This window comes from Centropristis striata, chromosome 3 (genome assembly GCF_030273125.1).
Source record: "Centropristis striata isolate RG_2023a ecotype Rhode Island chromosome 3, C.striata_1.0, whole genome shotgun sequence".
Classification (NCBI taxonomy): domain Eukaryota; kingdom Metazoa; phylum Chordata; class Actinopteri; order Perciformes; family Serranidae; genus Centropristis; species Centropristis striata.
Window position 1 is genome coordinate 17715788 of NC_081519.1, and position 18219 is coordinate 17734006.

At 42.0% G+C, this 18219-nt stretch overlaps 2 protein-coding genes and 1 non-coding gene across 3 annotated transcripts in view; 1 reads left to right on the top strand and 2 right to left on the bottom strand.

Annotated features, from left to right (window-relative positions):
• The window catches only part of gata2a (GATA binding protein 2a), a 13118-nt gene extending 11598 nt beyond the window's left edge, over positions 1 to 1520 (bottom strand). The window contains exon 1 of the mRNA XM_059327687.1: positions 1271 to 1520. The gene's annotated coding sequence lies outside the window, so the exon portion shown is untranslated. The remainder of the gene's footprint in view (positions 1 to 1270) is intronic.
• A 10274-nt stretch (positions 1521 to 11794) lies between these two features.
• rpn1 (ribophorin I) lies at positions 11795 to 17701 on the bottom strand. Its single transcript, XM_059329966.1, has 10 exons — positions 17172 to 17701; positions 16057 to 16121; positions 15473 to 15779; positions 15185 to 15394; positions 14908 to 15100; positions 14357 to 14456; positions 14132 to 14270; positions 13285 to 13404; positions 12901 to 13146; positions 11795 to 12813 (listed from the first exon to the last, which is right to left on the bottom strand). Exons 1-10 carry the CDS (start codon positions 17409 to 17411, stop codon positions 12631 to 12633), a joined length of 1803 nt encoding a protein of 600 aa, XP_059185949.1. The 5' UTR covers positions 17412 to 17701; the 3' UTR covers positions 11795 to 12630.
• Positions 17702 to 17899: 198 nt separating this feature from the next.
• On the top strand, positions 17900 to 17972 carry trnaf-gaa (transfer RNA phenylalanine (anticodon GAA)). The gene has a single exon. It is a non-coding gene; the product is annotated as a tRNA-Phe (tRNA).
• The last annotated feature ends 247 nt before the right edge of the window (positions 17973 to 18219 follow it).

The window sequence follows — 18219 nt, forward strand, 5'->3', positions numbered from 1 at the left end:
GAGCCAGGGCACCGAGGGGCTTTATAGACACAAGCACCCAGACACAGGACCATATAACTGCTGCAGCACTCACTCCCATTTAAGCAGAATAATAACATTTCAGAATAAGGCAGGACACATGAACTACACGCATAACAAAAAGGATTATGGAGCAGAAGATAAATCTCAGGCTTATAGCCAAAAGTCCTTTCTGAAGCTTTAAATACAGAAGCATGTTGGAAAAGTTTTCTTTTCACTGCTAAATAAAAAGTGTCAAAGATGCAGCAACTGTTCAAATCTGTTTATTCATTCATTCAGAATAACTGGAGGATTCTTTCTTACTGTTATACACAAATCTATGAGCACAGAAACAAATCCCTGCACAAACAGTCCATAAATGTTGCAGCCAGCAGCACAGGTCAGAGAGAGGTTGGTGTAAAAGGTGCCATGTACTGACTTCAGCTCCTGCATGCCTGTGGAGACCCCAGCCCGCCCCTGTCCCTGCTGCACCATTGTAGTGATGTGATTGCTCTCTCTGCTGATGAAAGATGATTGCTCCAGTCATTGTGCATTTTTAGAGCGTGACAATTGAGCACTTTTGTCGGCACTAACACCATGCTGATGATACATTCGTGATCCAGTTTTTTTTTCTATCCAGCAATGGAACACCTTGCCCGCGGCAACATAAAGTGGGTTATTAAAATTGATTATTGGTAGTAACCGCGTGAATTCTTGGAAATTCTTAAAAATGTGTCTGTTAGGCGCGATATTATAATAGGGACTTTAATTATTAATTTAAGCTGAGTGTTGGGCTCATTTGTTTTTCTCTCATTTAAAAAATAGATAAAAACGAACGATGTCATAGAATATAACAAAAACGACTATTAACGTATCTTTACAGTGGATAACCGATGTGCTTTACACGTTTAATCCAATATTGTGCTGCTTTCTTTGCAGATGTTCTGGAGGTTTACTCACCGAGCAGCCGTGACAAACTGAGGCTGAGTGTGAATGAATATAAGCTGCGTTGTGAACAAAGCGTAAAATCAGCAAATATAATTTCTGAACAGTCATAAAAGCGATGCAATGTTGCAGAAATTATGAAATAATAATCTTTTGTTTTTTGCTACAATAATGTTAAAAACGATCGACGCGATGTTTTTAACCGATGATTATAGACTAGCTATATATCTTTGCGTAATGGCCTGTTTTTATATTAAAATGGACAAACATTTTTTCAAAAGAATGATTTAAAAAGCAGATGGTCTAAAGATTATTTAAATGCACTTACCTGATCCAGTCTTATATGTGCGCAGAGTGCAGAGAAAGTGTCTCCATCGGATCCACTGCACAGCTTCAGCGCTTCTCTCCAAAATAAACAGAAATTTTAAAAAAAAACGGTGAAATGTGTCCAGACGAGTCCTCGAGCTTTTTAAAGGTGCTGTCGAGACAAAGCGGAACAACTCTGTCTCATGAGTCGGCACAGAACTGTGTGTGTGTCTGCTCTCGCGCTGTATCCAAACCTCTCTGAATATGAGCAAAAAACTTGAGCGGCCGTCTGAGAGGCTGCAGCAGCACAGCAACGTAACGGCACGTCAGCCAGCAGCCTGTCTTCCGGGTCCCGGTTAAATAGACAGAAACTGGCAGCAGTACCTGTTCCCCAGAGGTGATCAATAGAGTTTAGCTTGCCCTTTACAGAGAGGGGACCAGAGGTTTATCTCTTTATATCAAGATCCTCAGGTCACCTGCACAACCCTGCTGCAACATGTTTGCTGTTGGTTGTCCATAAATGCAGAATTTGGCCTACAAAATAAAAATGGTGACATTAGGAGGACATTTCACTTTTCTGAGCAATAAAATAATAAAGGGTTGATTTGATGTCATGGTCCCCACTTGTTACAGGCTTGAGATAATATGCAGAATCACTATGAGCAGTCTGCAAACGAGCAACTTTCAAGAAAAAAAGTTTAATTTGTATTTTGTAAAATTAGAGTGAATGTCCAACATGGGTACAACGTGAGTAAATAAAAAGTCAAAAGGCCACTCATTCTTTATAATATAATTTTTGCAGTAAAGCTTTAGAAAGACTGACAGCTTCAGTTCTAATTGACTTACTGAGATTCTGCTTCATGACTCTCAGCCCCCTCTCCTCTTCCCCTTATTCGTGGTAAATGTGTTAAAGAAGAAAACACAACCCCCTCCCTGCCTTTTTTGTTCTCTCTATCCCCACACAGTAACAACAACTTTGTAAAACATGCAAAGCTCCTAAAATCTCCTGCACGCGACCTGGGCTCGTGCGCGGCGACGGAGCCAGGCAGGTGCAAGGGGCGCGAGGACCTCTGCAACTCGGGGCTCGTGCTCCCCAGAGTGCACACGCAACACAAAAAGAAGGAATTAAAGAAAAGAAGAAAAAAAGTGAAGTCTGACTGGATTAATAGCATTTGTTTCAATGTTTGAAATCAACAGAGCTCAAAATGTCGATATTTGTCACACAATGCACGGAAAGATAACTTTGTTCAGTGTGAAGATTCTATAAATGCTATATTGGTTCACTTCTAAAACCCATGGGGGGGGGGGGGGGGTGTAAATTATTAATCGTTATTTTTAAAGTTTGTCTATGCTCTAGACCTTGACTGTTATTGTCTGGAGTGTGGTAGAAATGATTTATCAGCTTTATTAGTTTGGCTTTTAAATATTTTTTTTAGTTGCAACATGTAGGCTTCGACTAGTCTATGCTAAATATTATTAGAATTAGGTGAGACAAACATAATACATTCAAGTTAACTTTTATGGATTTTAAAGGTAATAGTTTATTAGATAATAGTAAGTTGAGAGTTGACAAAATGTTCTTTGTGATCCATTTACAACAATTCACTAGAGCTGTCAGTCAGGTTTCAAGCAATGTTCAAATTGATTTTAAAAAATCATACAAATGTTACATCAGCAATTTTAGTTGAGGCACCTACTGCTTTAAGTCTATTATTATTATTATTATTACTATTATTATATTTTTTTATTTTATTTTGGGCTGTTGTATGTTAAAAATAGACCAATTATCCCTATCAAATTCACAACATTATAACCTAATGTTACATTTGTGTCTTCTTGCACTTGTTTTGTTAATTAATTTTCTGCATGTTCTGCACGAGACTCCGTGTGTGTGTGTGTGTGTGTGTGTGTGTGTGTGTGTGTGTGTGTGTGTGTGAGTGTGTGTGTGTGTGTGTGTGTGTGTGTGTGTGTGTGTGTGTGCACATGCACGCGCACGGTTTTTTTTTTCCGTCAGGGACGATATTATATGCACACTGCATTAGATGCCAGGGCCCTTCTCCTTCTGATTATTACCAGGGGTAATATTTCATCGGCACCACGCAATCTTTGTTCTCTGTGAAGATAATAAATGGCCTAATCGTTATCAGCAAACTGCTGGGGGTGTCAGCACCGACCGAGGCTGGAAGCGGGGTCCAAAGTGCTGCTGAATAAATTGGTGTTCCTTATCTCTCACTCCCAGATTATCGCCGCCTTTTCAAACTTGCACAACAAATACATTCAATGCATCTAATGCATCATTTGTTGGGGGGGGGGGGGGGGGGGGGGGGGGGGGTCCCGCAGGTTGATAGAGACAGATAGGCGCAGGGAATGAGAAATATTTACACGTTTTACGCGCTACGGCGTTACAGCCAATGTACGCTCTATTTGGCTATAGAGGGAGTTTATTGGCGAAACCATGTGTACACACACTTTACATATCAATACACGCTATATTAAACATACATCACTGTGATATGACGCCTGTCTGACTGGGCCCATTACAGCTCGAGGGTCTATTTTCTTTTGAAAATCCAAATGTGTTTTATCCTAGGATATTTTGAGTTTTTTCAAAATAAAACAGTCCGAAACTACGAAACTCACAATTGTTAAATCTAGTTATGATGATGAAGATAGTATGATCTTGATATTTTTAGGAGGTAAAATGCCGATAACGCGATAAGAGCCATTTCCAGCTATAACTACACTTGTGAAAATGATTCCCTCCTAATAAACACATCGAAACATGATAGCATTATCTTCAATTTCACAACAGGCTAAGCCGCTTAACATGCACCGTTAGTTTTCTCTGATTTGGTGTGGTCAATAGGCCTCACATTAGGCCTGTGTTATCATTTAAATAAACTACTGCAGTGGCATTTGGTTAACAGTCTGTTTTTAGGACAAAGAAAACCTGCTACAGTTTATAATTGATGTCAGGCGAGTGCAGTTTAATTTAACGAATAACGAGCCGAGCGTGGCCCCCCTTATTCACTTTTTCATCCCTGACCTTTCCTCTGTGTGTTTCTATGTCTTCACATTGAATTTATAATTTCAACACACTGAAAAAAATTGCTGCGGGCTGAACGAGGCAGAAAAAAATGCTCGTGCGTCCATAAAGCAGCATTTATGAGTGACACTTATGGCAAAAAAAAGGGAAACATTTTCCAATACACACACACGTGCTCTCCCCCTTTTTAATACCGTGGCATCTCCACCGGCCCCGGTGCTCTGATGGTCTCCTAGACAACCGAGATAACGGTGCAGCAGTTTTCCATATTGGTCCCGGAGTCTATTATAGCTCGGGATTAGCTCTCTTTCAGAAAAGGTCACACAAAGTCACCAAACCAGCCTTTTTTCCACCCCGTTTGGACTCCGCGTGAAGGCGCATTTATAAACATGCATGTGCCATTTCGTGTAATGCCATTAGACTAATGGCACTGAGCATTTTCCTGCGCTTAAAAAACAGTAATATAAATGAGAGGCTTCTGAGGAGATAGAAGAGGCCAGTATCCCCCAGCAGCACTGAGGCGGAGAGTTTCACACTGCAGGAGAGATGCAGTCAAGTCACGGGGGAGGAGATGTGCTGTTATGTAGCGACCCCTGGCGAACAGAGGAGGTAACAGCTCTACAGGAGCTTCTGATACTTCTGATGTGTGTGCTGCTTATACAACACAGGGTCATAAAAAGTTGTGAAGCTGATTTTCTTATCCTTTTGGACATATTTAATTAAAAGCTGTACAATGGCAATATATTTAATGTTTTAACTTATCAACTTTGTGGATTTGTGTAAGTAATGCTTATTCTGAATTTGATGCCAGCAACACATTTTTTAAAAAGTTGGGACAGGCTTAAAAAACGTTCCAAAGGTGAAAAAAAAGGTAAATTGGTAACAGGTGATAGTATCAGGATTGGGCATGAAATTGAAATCCTCAAAAGGCTCAGATGATCACAAGCAAGCAGTGAGGTTCACTACTTTGTGAAAAACTGCACGGGCAAATAATTTAGGTTCAGGTTCAAGAACATTTCTCAACTCATAAATGCGAGGAATTTAGGAATTCACCATCACCAGTCCGTAACACCATTAAAAGATTTAGAGAATCTGGATTAATTTCTGCACGTAACAAGCAGGGCTGAAAACCAGCATTGGATGCCTGTGATCTTCGACACTGCATTAAAGACCTGCATGGTTGTATAAGGGCATCACTACATGTGCTCGGGAACACTTTGCAAAACTGTTGGTGGTAAACACAGATTGTTGCTGCATCTACAAATGCAAGTTAAGACTCCACCATACAAAGTGAAAGCCAGAAAACAAAATCCAGAAATGAAGCTGACTTCTTTGGGCCTGAGCTCATCTGAGATGGACTGTCACAAAGTAGGAAAATGTGCTGTGGTCTGATGAGCCCACATTTCAAATTGTTTTTGGAATCCATGGACATTGTGTCCTCCGGGCTAAAGAGGAAAAGGTGCATCCAAATTGTTACCAGTGCCAAGTATGGGTGTGTGTGGTGTTCAGAATGAGTGTGTATTTACAATAAATAATGAAGTTTATCATTTTGAACATGAAATATATTGTCTTTGAACACTCTCAATTAAATATATGTCGACAATGATTTAGCAACTGTTTGCACTCAGGCTAATTCAGGCAGTGTCTTACTTTTTATGGAATCCGCATTTGTTTGCATTAGTGACTCTGAGGGATTGAGCAAGTAAGAAATTGTAATAATCGAGCAGCCCAGAGAGGGAGGGAGACTATTGCACAGCTGGAATGTTCCAGCTGGGATTCCCGGTGGCTGGACAGGAAGTTAGAGGAGTTTGGACAGGAAGTGTGTTCTCAGGGAGGGCCAGCATCGGGTGGAGAGAGAGAGGGAGATGTTTCCTGTTGGCTCTCTCCACATGTTTAGACGCCTCGCTTATATTCTGTTCACCTCCTCTTTCTCAGTTCACTTCACACCCAACATGATACCAGTATGCAAATGCCCTTTTGGCAGCATCCACCTGTGCTCACAGTATTGAATTATAGTAATGCTATGAGAGGACAGTGGTAAGCCAAGACAGTAGATCATGTACATAGGGTTAGGGTTGTGTCACAGGATGCAGATGTCACCACATGAAGCGAAACTTCCTGCCCATCAAAGCAGTCAGTGCCAGTTTAATGGACTCAACATTCAGCAGCCCACAGCAGGGGAGATCATGGAAATAAGGCAAGAAAATTCAAAAGGGAGCGATGGCGGAGGAGAGAGCAAGTGGGGGAGATTGTAGGTAGAGATGTGATGAAGCGATATGTGGATTGCAAGAGGAAAAATCTCTTTGTCTCTCCTGAGCTCAGTGGACAATCAAAGTTTCCTATCAGCTTTGGAGTAGGGGAAATTGGCTGCCCTGGGAAGGAGAGGGCCACTCTCACAGCCAATGGGAAGTGCCCCTGTCACTCTAATCAGGTCCGATAGAGAAAGTAGGAAACGCGTGCGTGTGTCGGCGCACACGCTCAGACAAGAGTGCTTTTTAACAGAGAGCAGCTTTGTTTCGCTTGCCTCCGTGTGATCCAAGATGATACAAAGTCCAAAGTAGCGTTAGACCTTCATCTGCCGCTCATCCTCTGCACTCAGGGACATGTATGAGCCACGCGGGTGCGCTTTTTGGCAAAAACTTGCCCTGAGAGGCATGACCATCAGTGCTTTGATGGAGCGCCATGTGGCAGAGATCAGTGGGTCTTAGTGGGAGCTGTGGACAGTTGCACACAAGGGCGGCAAGGGAAGAGGATTACTGTCTCATCGATACAAATCCATACAGAGAGGGAGGTTGACATCAATATGCACACAGATATAGGCAGAGCACGGGGCCTTTGAGCACAAGTGTGCACGATGTAAACATCTGCACCAGAGCAGCAGGACTGTGGACTTTGATGCTCACCTTTTTTTTTGTGCCATCCATCTTTCCTGCTCGCCGTCCGTCCCCTCCTCCTCCATGCCAGACAAGAATGCGTCTCTCTGCACCCAGGGCCCAATCCCCTGTTTGAAGTTCCATCTCCATCTTTTTGCGCACCCTACACTGTCCTTCCCTTCCTCCATCTTTCCGTCCGTCTTATCTGTCAGCCCCCCACCCCGTTCCTCCCTGCGCCTGCTGCAGCTGCGACGAGGACCACAGACGCCTTCATTGTCCTCCTCTTCCTTGCCCTCACGCTTCTGCACCCGGCCAGATCACACCTGCCACCTGCATAGGACACAGGGCCCCGGGACCTTAGCCGCAGGGGCCTTTCATCCATCCCTCACCTCGCCCTTCAGAGCCTCTCATCCCCTCATCCCCGCACCCTGTCACTGAGGAATGGTCGGTGCACAGGGCCAGGGCAGAGCAGGACACAGAGCTGTTGTTGTGAGGACGTGTGTTTAAAGCAGCGCCAGAGGGAATCAGCGCAGGTGAGGCGTGTTTGAGGGCACGTTTAGAGTTTAGATTTCATATTTCTTCTTTTTCGATGACATCCTTTTATGGCTGTGTAGCAGGATTGAATGAATGTATGTTGTGAGGACATCAGTGCGTGTGTGTGCATAATAACATGCTGACAGTGAGGGTGGTGGCTCTGTCTCAGTGATTTATGAGAGTGTGCTGTGAAGGGTCTTCTGTGCAGGATATTGTTCCCTGACTGGTGACTTCTGCCTCTCTCTTTGTGAGTGTGTGTGTGTGTGTCTGTGTGTGTGTATTTCAGAGCGAGAAAGATTAAGAGGGAGAGTACTGCAGGTGAGCCCTCAATGTAATCAATCACCACCACGTCAGAAAGCCCAGGGCATGTGGATTACCCCTTCAACTGATACCTGGTTTGACTCCACATTTTTTTTGCATATTCATTATTTTTTTGGCAGATAAAGAAAGAACACACTCTGCATCTTCACTATACTTCAGGGAAGGAAGATAATAATCAACTCCATGCCTGAAGGGGGGGGGGGGGGGGCATTACAGCTCAACCACATGGGCCAACCAGTCCAACCAACACCCTGCACAAACCCCCTCATCCACCTCAAACACACACACGCTTTGCCACATCAGGATACAGTGCTGCACATGAATTCCGGTTCAAACAGTATTCTGCTCGGCCTAAGCTAACAGATAAACCGCAGCTCTTCTGAGACCGGTAATCACATCCTGGGCCAGAGAACAGGGCTGGAACTGAAAAGACTCAATCAAGCAAACACCACACATGACAAGGCCCTGTCAATGATATAACAGTCAAATGGGGAAGCAAATGCATCAACAAATACTATGCGTGATGACCTGCTGGCAGCATCGATCTCAAATCAGATTCAAACACTTTTTCTACAGCTGAAATTTTTTGGGCTTAAATGTGGTTAAGTTCTGACACTTCAAAGGCCTCACTTCATATTTAAAATCTGTGCCCATATTTATCTAACCTTTAAAAATGACACAGGAGAATACTCGAACAAATACAGTTCTTTGCTAAAAGTAAAGAATATGACATTTATCAAGGGACTTACTCCTATCTGCAGATGATCCCGTGATCAATAACACGCAGTGGTGGATTCAGACTGTCTGAGGGGCATGTGGCGTAAAAAATCACCAGGGCACCAGCTGCATGTGATGGGACACCAGTGCACAGAAAGTTTCCAAGCATGTAGGCCAGCCTGTATGGCACCACTCTAGTCAAGTTAATTTTAAGGCAATTTATCATGTTTTCTCCATTTGCGGCACAATTATCACATTTTGTCTTCTGGAAGGGGCTGATATTAATGTTTAATATGTCCAGTACCAACTAATATAAGAACCAAACAATCTTTATATTGATAATATGTCAAATATAAATCAATACCAAATAATAACAAATTGGCTGAACTAAAATCAGGGGTTGTTGCTGTTGGTAGAGGTGGTAGCCTTCATTAGAGAAAAAATATGCTACAATAAATTTATTTAAAAGGACAGTTCACCCCCAAATCAAAAACACATATTTTTTTCTCTTCCCTGTAGTGATTATAAGCAGTCTTGCCGAGTGTTGGAAATATCAGCAGTAGAGATATCTGCTTTCTCTCAATGTGGTTGAACTAGATGACACTTGTAGTGTTCAAAGAGCCAAAAAATACAACAAACAACTTAACAGCAGTGTCTCTTTCTAGAAGATATGATCCAGTTACTCAAGATAATCCACAGACCTTGTTGGGAGAAGTTCAATGTAGGAACTATACTATAAAGAAAAGAGTTTTCATCTCAATAAATTATATATATATATATATATATATATATATATATATATATATATATATATATATATATATATATATATATATCATATAATAGTTCATATAAAAGTTTATTTATGTCAGTAATTCAATCAAAAAGTGGAAATAACACATTATATAGATCCATTACACACAGAATGAAACATGTCATGTCTTAATTTATTTAATTTCTTCTAATTATAATGATTATGGTTTACATTTAATGAAGACCTAAAATTCAGTATCTCAAAAAAAATATTTAATATTACAAAAGACAAGTTTTAAGAAGTATTGTTAATGCTTAATGCTTACTCATGGGGGCCTCCACACTGGGAGGCGGATGTGTGGGTCTGTGTGTGTGTATGTGTGTTTGGGGGGGGGTTAAGTGTTGCATCTCTGTTTTTATATTCTGTACAGCACTTTGTGTTGCATTTATTGTATGAAAAGTGCTTCATAAATAAAGTTTGATTTGATAATATGGAAATGTTGGCCTCTGAAAAGTATGTCCATCTATATGCATTCAATACTTGGTTGGGGCTATTTGACTTGAACTACTGGAAATGGACTTTTCCATGATATTCTAATGTGTTGAGATGCACCTGTAGTTCAATTTATTCACAAATAGGCAGTCATCTTTACGGCCGATATCTCCAACAGTCCTCAACTCACAATAAAAATATCTAGATAAATAGCAATACTAGTCAGAAGAAAAGTTTTTTTTTATTTTTGATTCAGTGATGAACTGTCCCTTTAATACGAAAGTGACGACAATGTCTAAGGAACTTTCATTGAAAAAAATTCTGTCACCCTAACCTTCTCAAATTTAACTTATTGCTTCAGATTACATTAGTCATCATTGTTGTTTAATTTAATGGTCATTTCAAAATATGTCTCAGAAGCCATATGCTCTGGTCTATCTCTGGACCGCAGCCAAGCATAATCTACTCTTCACCAACTCAAAGACTCTTTAATTTAAGTCAAAATAAAATTTCATAACAAACTTAATAGATATTTTTATGCTGTGTGTTGGAGTGAAGCCGTTTGATAGATATAGGCTCTGGTCCCTGCCTCAAGCTTGGCAAAATTAATTTTCACTGCTATATTATTATTATGAATCTTCATCACAGTGTTGATCCCAGTATGGAGAGCAGCCAGAGAGCTTTAGCATGCTGATACATTCAGGTTCTTTTATTTTAAGGAAACTATTTTAAAAGCCAATAGGTAATTCTATAAAACCTTTAAAACCCACTGATTGTTAATGTTTTTTCAGTCACCAAAGAAATCCTTCAATCACGCCAGTCAAACTCACAGTGACCTGATAGCATCATTGCAGAGCAGACGTGAGCTCAGCGGTTTGTTGGACACACTGGCGGGTGTTGAGGTGGACGTGTGCAAGCAGCAGCAGTCCGCTTGCTGTGTTCTGCTGTGAGAATGAGACATGGCGGCTCTCCGAACTCTCACCACTCCAAATCTCCACTCAAGTCCAAACACACAAACAAAACTGCTATTGTGTGACTTTTCAGCAGCACCGAGCATCAGCGCTAACAGACATTGTCTTTGCTTTCCCCCTGCTGTGTATTTCGAGAATGAATATTGTATGGCACATACAATATGTTAACATTATCATTGTGAGGGCAGTGGGGCCTGTTATTATGGAGCAGGAAGTGACCTGCCAGGACCCCTGGTGACCTCAGAGGGAAAGCGATGACCTCAGACTGACCCTTGTGTTTTTCCTGGGCTCCGACTGTGATCGAGGCAGGTCGGCTGCTGATAGGTGGGGTTTCTCTAAAACAAGGAAGGCAACAATGTGCTGGAAATTCCCTCTGAGGTGCCAGCTTTAAAAGGGGCACCAGCGTACATGTTGACGATTTTTATTTTGGGATGTTCAAATGAGATACTTTTGTGTATGTCGGCAGAGTATTCAATGGCAGGGTCGAAATGCAGTGTAGTTTGTTGAAGAGAAGACTCCAATATGGTTAAAGTGTAATTCTTGACACGAGTGTGCCCTCTTTTGATTAACCAGGGTACTGCTTCCCTAATCCACCAGTTCATCCTCATACACCAGGAGCCTGTTCTATAAAGCCACTTTACCAAGTAAGCCAGGTTGATTTGTTATTCTGACTTATTTTCTGTTGATTTGGTTTCACAAAGCTAAGTTACGATAGCAAGTTACACTAGTTGAATTGGCTTTATGGAAGCAAATCACCTGAAAATTAGTCGAACCATTTGGTGAAATCCCTTAATGAAACAGGCCACTTATGTGTAATCTAAAAAACAATGCCAAATGATGAGTTTCTCAAAACTTTATTTCAAATTTGACAGCTTTCCATATCATTGCCCATTCCATTTTCATCCGTGTCCAATCCCCCATGTCTTTTCTCGCATACAACCTAATCTCATGTATTCACTAATCTCATGGTCCAAAAAAAAAAGAAAGAAAAGAAACCACTTACAAAACAAAATCATACAAAATGTATAAAATATGACCGAAGAACATGAAAAACGAGCATTTGGGATGACACGGAATCAGAGCTTCAAATTTGTTCAAATATAATGTCAGTTGGGGGCGAGTAGAAAAAAGTTGTAAGTGCAAAAGAGATACGATTTGAAACAGGTCACCTTCATGCTTAAAAGCAAAAGATGATTTAATCTTAGAATACGGTATATGTGAGTAAAGACATGAGAAGAAAACACTTGGGCCCTTCTGCTATGAGTTTTCCAAAAAAGTCCCATAACCAAACATACATAAGAGGGGGAAGAAAAAAACAAAACAAAGTCCAGATTTGAACATGAAAAGGAAGTCCGAGCAGTGTGACGCAGTTGAAGTGAAGCTCAACAAACTTAAAAACAGACAAACAAAAAAGTTGTGACGTAGCTGCTGTGGAGCTGAGCGCGCAGTGACCTCAAGTTTATCACAAGGCACAAGTGTTTGGATAAACCCATCACTACCAGGAGAGGAGATGTTAAATTGTCCATGTCAGGGTTCAAAGATGGTAAAAAAACAAAAAAAAACAATGTGTAAGCTTTTGTCACATTTCATTTTCATTCATACAAACAGTCGGTTGTATGTTGTTGCAGTGTGGTGTCTGTCTGTTTGCGTGTGTGTGTGTGTGGCAGGAGTAGTTTAGAGGGCATCCAGCAGACTGTCGATGCGGCTGACGAGCTCCTGTCTCTTGCCAGTCAGAGTCTTCTCACTCTCGATGTAAGCCTCTTTCTTCACCTTACCCGCCACCAGTCGCTCTGCCTCCTGGCAGGAGCGACACACCAGCTCCTTCACCTGGCCGTCCAGCTTCTGCACCTCCCCGACCTGAGAGCACAGAGAGGAGAGTTAACCTCCCCAAACTTTCACATTTATTCATTTAGGTCATTTAAATCTCAAACACACGTCACTCACCTTTTCAGCCAGGTCGGAGCCCTCAGCTTTGAGGCGGGCCTGCAGCGAGCTGATTTCATTAGTGAGGGTGCGGTGGTCGGCCTCCAGAGTTTTCCGACCGCTGTTTAGCGCCCCCGTGTCGCGGGACTGCTTGTAGCGGTTGACCACCTCGTCCATGTGTCGGTACAGACCCAGACGCTTGTTGACCAGAGTCAGTACCTGCTCGGTGATGGAGGCCACCTTCATACGCACCTCAGCAGCAGGGTCCTGAACAAAGACATAAACACAGACTTAAAACCATGAAGTAACAAGAACTGAAGGAAGATAGAATTGTACAGAATATTTGCCAAAGGAGGGAACCAGAAAGCTGGCTCCCTTTATAGAATCATGTGAATGTTGTCCTACCTTTGTGATGGCAAAGTCCAGACGGACGTAGATGATGACAGTAAAGAAGAGGATATAGAAGGCCCCTACAACCAGGAGGGGCTCCTGCAGCATCAGGATCCTGTTGAAGTTGTAATGAACCTGGTAATCACAAAAGGGGATTATTAACTCAGAGAGCAAAATAACCCAATTTCCAGTACTGAAACATTTATTTTAAGGACAAAATATTTTTCTCTTATACATTATAGCCATATGGATCTTCAATACATACTAATACAGCACTAAACAGCTCAAGAAAGAGAAAGAATGATGTTCAATACACCCCACAGACAAAATCAAACTAGTAATTTAGATGTTCTTAGAGGTTTTTCCTCCGCCTTGATCAATAAAACAAGGCTACCAATTTATTGAGATAACTTGGCCAAAATAGCAGCTAACCTCATGTACCATTTTACTCAGCAAAGTTATACAAATAACATAGTAAACAGACTTTTGAAGCAGTTTGTCCAGTTGATGGCCACAAGTTCACAAGTAAAACCAAAGGGTCTTGAAAAATGCTTACTGAAAAATCATCAAAGTTCATACCACTGGTACTACAAAGTAACTCCACTCATTCTAAGATAGCTTGCGCTCAAAGTTTACATTCTGGCCTGAAAGTGGCACAGGAAGAGTTTCAAACTCATAATCATATTTCAATCGGACTGTAAAAGTTTGACTGCTTTAAATTAATTTAAAGCATTTAGTGTACAATAACTTATGAGTTTTCTTGAAGCTAAAAACTCTACAGCAGCAGGTTATCTGGCTTAAAGTGGTTAATAACAATGTAGTAGTTGCCCAAATTTCTGTCCTTGTCTACCGTTCATCTTACCACAACATCCTGAATGTGATGCTCCACCAGGTTGTTCTTGGTGGCGACCAGCACTGGTCGGCCAAAGGTATCCAGATATGTGTAGTGCAGCTGGTTTGGCATGCGATCAATTTTGTAAGGTGTATCCAAGTTGATATTTCTGAAAGGACAAATGAAAAAAATAAGCATCAAATACTGCAGAAATCTCTCCTAAACTTAACATAGTGTAGATTTGCTTTCACTGACCTGGCTCCCTCGGGCAGGATGATTTTCACAGTGAGGAAGTCAATGACCTGGTCATCATACACATGGTCCACCAGTCTCATCTTCAGTGCATACTGGTCACCTAGAACAGAAAATTACGTGACACATTAGCAACACACCCTGGGATTCAATATGAATATGAAGCCTGGGTTTAAATTGTGATGATAGCATCTTTGAACCTTCCCTGTTGAGGTGGCCACCTAGCAACACTGGTTTGGTCTCAATCATCCCACCACAAGGTAGCAACACCTAAAGCTAACCCTGCTTTATTACCTATTTTACTCTCAATGGAACCGTAATTTACAAAATAAACATCATCTTTATCATTGGTTTATAATCTCCTTACTACTGAGGTAATGAACCAAGTAAGAAGTATGGCCTTTTTCTCATTGACTTCTAGACAATTAGACTTCTTTTTCAACCAATTGAGCCGCCCCGTTGGCCATTGGAGGAGGAATGTTGGTTTAAAGCACTTCTGCATTGACTTCACTTGTTGGTAATCAAAGTTTTTATGTTATAGGAAGTCAAATCACCGAGGGTGTAGAGATACTCATAGCTGGGCAGATTGTAGCCGATGATGTAATGGGTCTTCCAGCCTCCGAACAAGGGGAAGCGAGGCCTGACCTCGACCTCCACTGAATCATCCAGAACCTGCAGATGGGAGGTGGAGATGTTTCCAATCTCATCTCTGTAGTAGACGTCCTGGGCCGAGGCAGGAAGGATAGTCTGTAGAGGAGAAAGCATGCATAGTCATAATCATTATCACATTACCAATGAAAACAAGTCAGTGGTTCATGTTTAATACAACACCTTGAAAGATTTGACAGATGAGATGCCGCTGTCTGACTGGCGCTGATAATCGTAACGTGAAAAAGGCCCCTTCAGGATGGCTCCTGTGTGCCTCAGGTCGATGGTCTCTTCCACAGCAATGTTACCCCAGTGAGAGACCTCAATGGTCCGAGTGATGCTACTGATGGTGAGGAAGGGCGAGTTGTTTTCGTAATGGATCTTCATGGTATCCTGGAAAACAGAACAAGATGTCTTAGCAACTTTCGTGCAGCGTCAATTGAAGCTTGTTAAACCTGGTCAACGATGTACCTCGCTGAATGAAGCCACATCACGGAATGGTCCATACTCGATGACCTCATCGTTCTTGCTGGGGTTACCCAGCTTGGTGTAGCTCTCCACAGTTTTGGAGGCCAGACGGACACGTGTAGTCTGGCTGCGGGTGGGGTATGGGGAGTACAGGTAGTGGTTCCCCTGAAAGACGACAAGCTGGCGCTCAGCCTGTGTGATGTGTGTGGGGAAGGGCTTCAGGACATGACTAAATGTCATCTCCACCTTCGCTTTTAGCTGAGCACCTGCTGCCAGACTGGAGGGCAGATGGACTTTGTAAAACTCCCCACTGTAAGGGGACAGATGAGACAGGGCATTGGTAAAGATACATTTGCCAAATTGACATTTATATTAATATTAAAGTCAATAGACAGTCAGAAATCAGTTTTACATGTGTGTTTACTTGTGTTGTTAGTTTTTGATTGCTAAAGCAAAAACTAACAATGTGGGCCTTGTATTTCATAAAGCAAAGGTAAAACAAATCTATTGCATGTTTGCATCAGTTTAGTTGTTTATAGAAGCCTGAGAATCCAATTGAATGTCAAAGTAAGAGTCCAATCTCTTACCTTTGGCCCTGAATTGTTGTCTGTTGGAGTTCAAGTATGCCATCCTCCTCCTCGTCACCTTTTACCTGTGGAAACAAGGTGGTTTGAGCATACTCTCTTTGAAAAGAAAACACCCTCTACCAAGATATAGGACAAGTGGGAGGTCTATAAGGCAATGTTGGGGAGTCTGGGATTAAACTGACAGTTAACTAAATTTTGCAGTTTCTTGCTGTTAGGAAAAAAAAAGTCCATATTTGATTCAAAACATTGTATTCAAAACCAAAGCTCTTTCCCATACATTGTTTAGTATTTTATTTTTTTGATCATCAACAACTATGCACTTTTGCAAATCTACATTGCAATAATGATTTTTTTTAGAAAGTTCTACTTTTTCTTAGTAGCCTTAGATAACCAAACTACATTTCTCCCTAAAGTAGCTTTGCTATAGTAATAAGTTATGTGATTGTGCAATAAATGCAAAGTTGTGTTTTAAAAGTAGCTTTCTCATCACTAAATGGATAATATCTGTTGAAAGAACCGTGTGTATCTTTTTATTCTTAAGTAAAACCGGGCATTGTTACAGTTTCATACACAGTGGAGAAGGGGCAGGCCTGCGCAGTCACACACGGAAGTGAGCTGCCCAGCTCATACGTGTCATTCAGTCACTGACAGAGCGTGCAGCGCTGCGGAAGTTAACATCCTTAGCCATTCAAAATGAACTAATCTAACCCATGTTGAGCTGTTGAGTACAATTCTGCTCACAGCAAATGAACTGGTGCCATTACCTTGCACGAAGCAATATTGCGTTACATGCAGAAATAGTATAGCCTGTGTTGGCTGACTGACTGACTTCCGAGGCTGCAGCGCCCAGAACAACAGGACCACACTGACTCATACAAGCTAGTAGTTGTGATTTAATGCATTCAGTGAACATGCTGTAACATCATGTGTTAGCATGCTATTAAACAGTGCAGCATTCTTGCTCTCATTTGAGAAAATAAATGCATTTGACAGCAGTAAGCCAATAACTTGTGACTTTTGCGGACTATGAATTGGCTAACAGGCTAAAGCTAGCGAGCCGGTTACAGGCAGAGGTGTTGGCGTTATTTTAATTAATTCACTGCGGTTAGACTCACCGAAGCTCCGATGTATGCCAGGTGCGGGGCCAGGTCAGCCTCTACCGCTAACACGAAGCTCTGGACGGCGGAGTGTCCCTGGTTGGACAGCACGATCTCCGCGGTGATCTTGGCCAGATGAGTGCCCAGGTCCACGGTCCTCTTCACGTCCTCGTTCACCAAACCGCTCGCTGAAACCTCCAAGCTCACAGCAGCCAGGAGCAGCAGGCAGGCGGCGAGAAGTGGCGACTTTCGAGTCATGGTTAGAGAAATTCAAAGCTAAATTACCGGGATAAGAGTGGGAAGACTGAAGGAAATGTAGAGCAGCAAAGAAAGGCCGCCGTGCCGCTCTACATCAGAAAGGATGACGCTTCATTCGTCCCGACGTGATGACGTCAGGGCGCGCTCTTTGCAACGCGGTCGGAAGCCAAAACCGACAAAAACAGAAAAACATTGATTTAAGACGTTTTTTAAGAAAATAAATACATTTTTACTTAATCTGTTTTAAATATGTATCCCTGTTGATCTGTCTGACCATGAAATATCCATGCCAGTGAAGTTTCAGGGCCTGCTAGTGGCAACCGTGTTTACCCTTATTTATAGTCCACGGTTTACCGTAAATATTGTAACAACAGGTGTCTTTTGTAATTCCCGTTAATTCCCCCTTTTGTGATCCTATTAATTATTGTCCGTACAGTAACAATCCATGATGAAATCCTACAGTAACCGTACAGTGGTGGCGAGTATAAGCCGAAATAGCTCAGTTGGGAGAGCGTTAGACTGAAGATCTAAAGGTCCCTGGTTCGATCCCGGGTTTCGGCAGTCGCAGGTGTGCCTTTTAGAGAGTTGTGGTTAGTGACCAAGCCTCCTGATTGGCTGATACTTCGCTGCAGGTTTTTATCGGCAGTAAGAAAAAAACACATCCGGAAGTCAGATGTAGCGATAAATGAATGCTTATTTTAACAAAAACTATCTGTCAATTAGTTTCAGCCAATCGACAGCGTGATTTTAAGGCTTTAGTGGAGGATCCGACATTTATTTGCTATCCTCTGCTGCACACAGACCCACA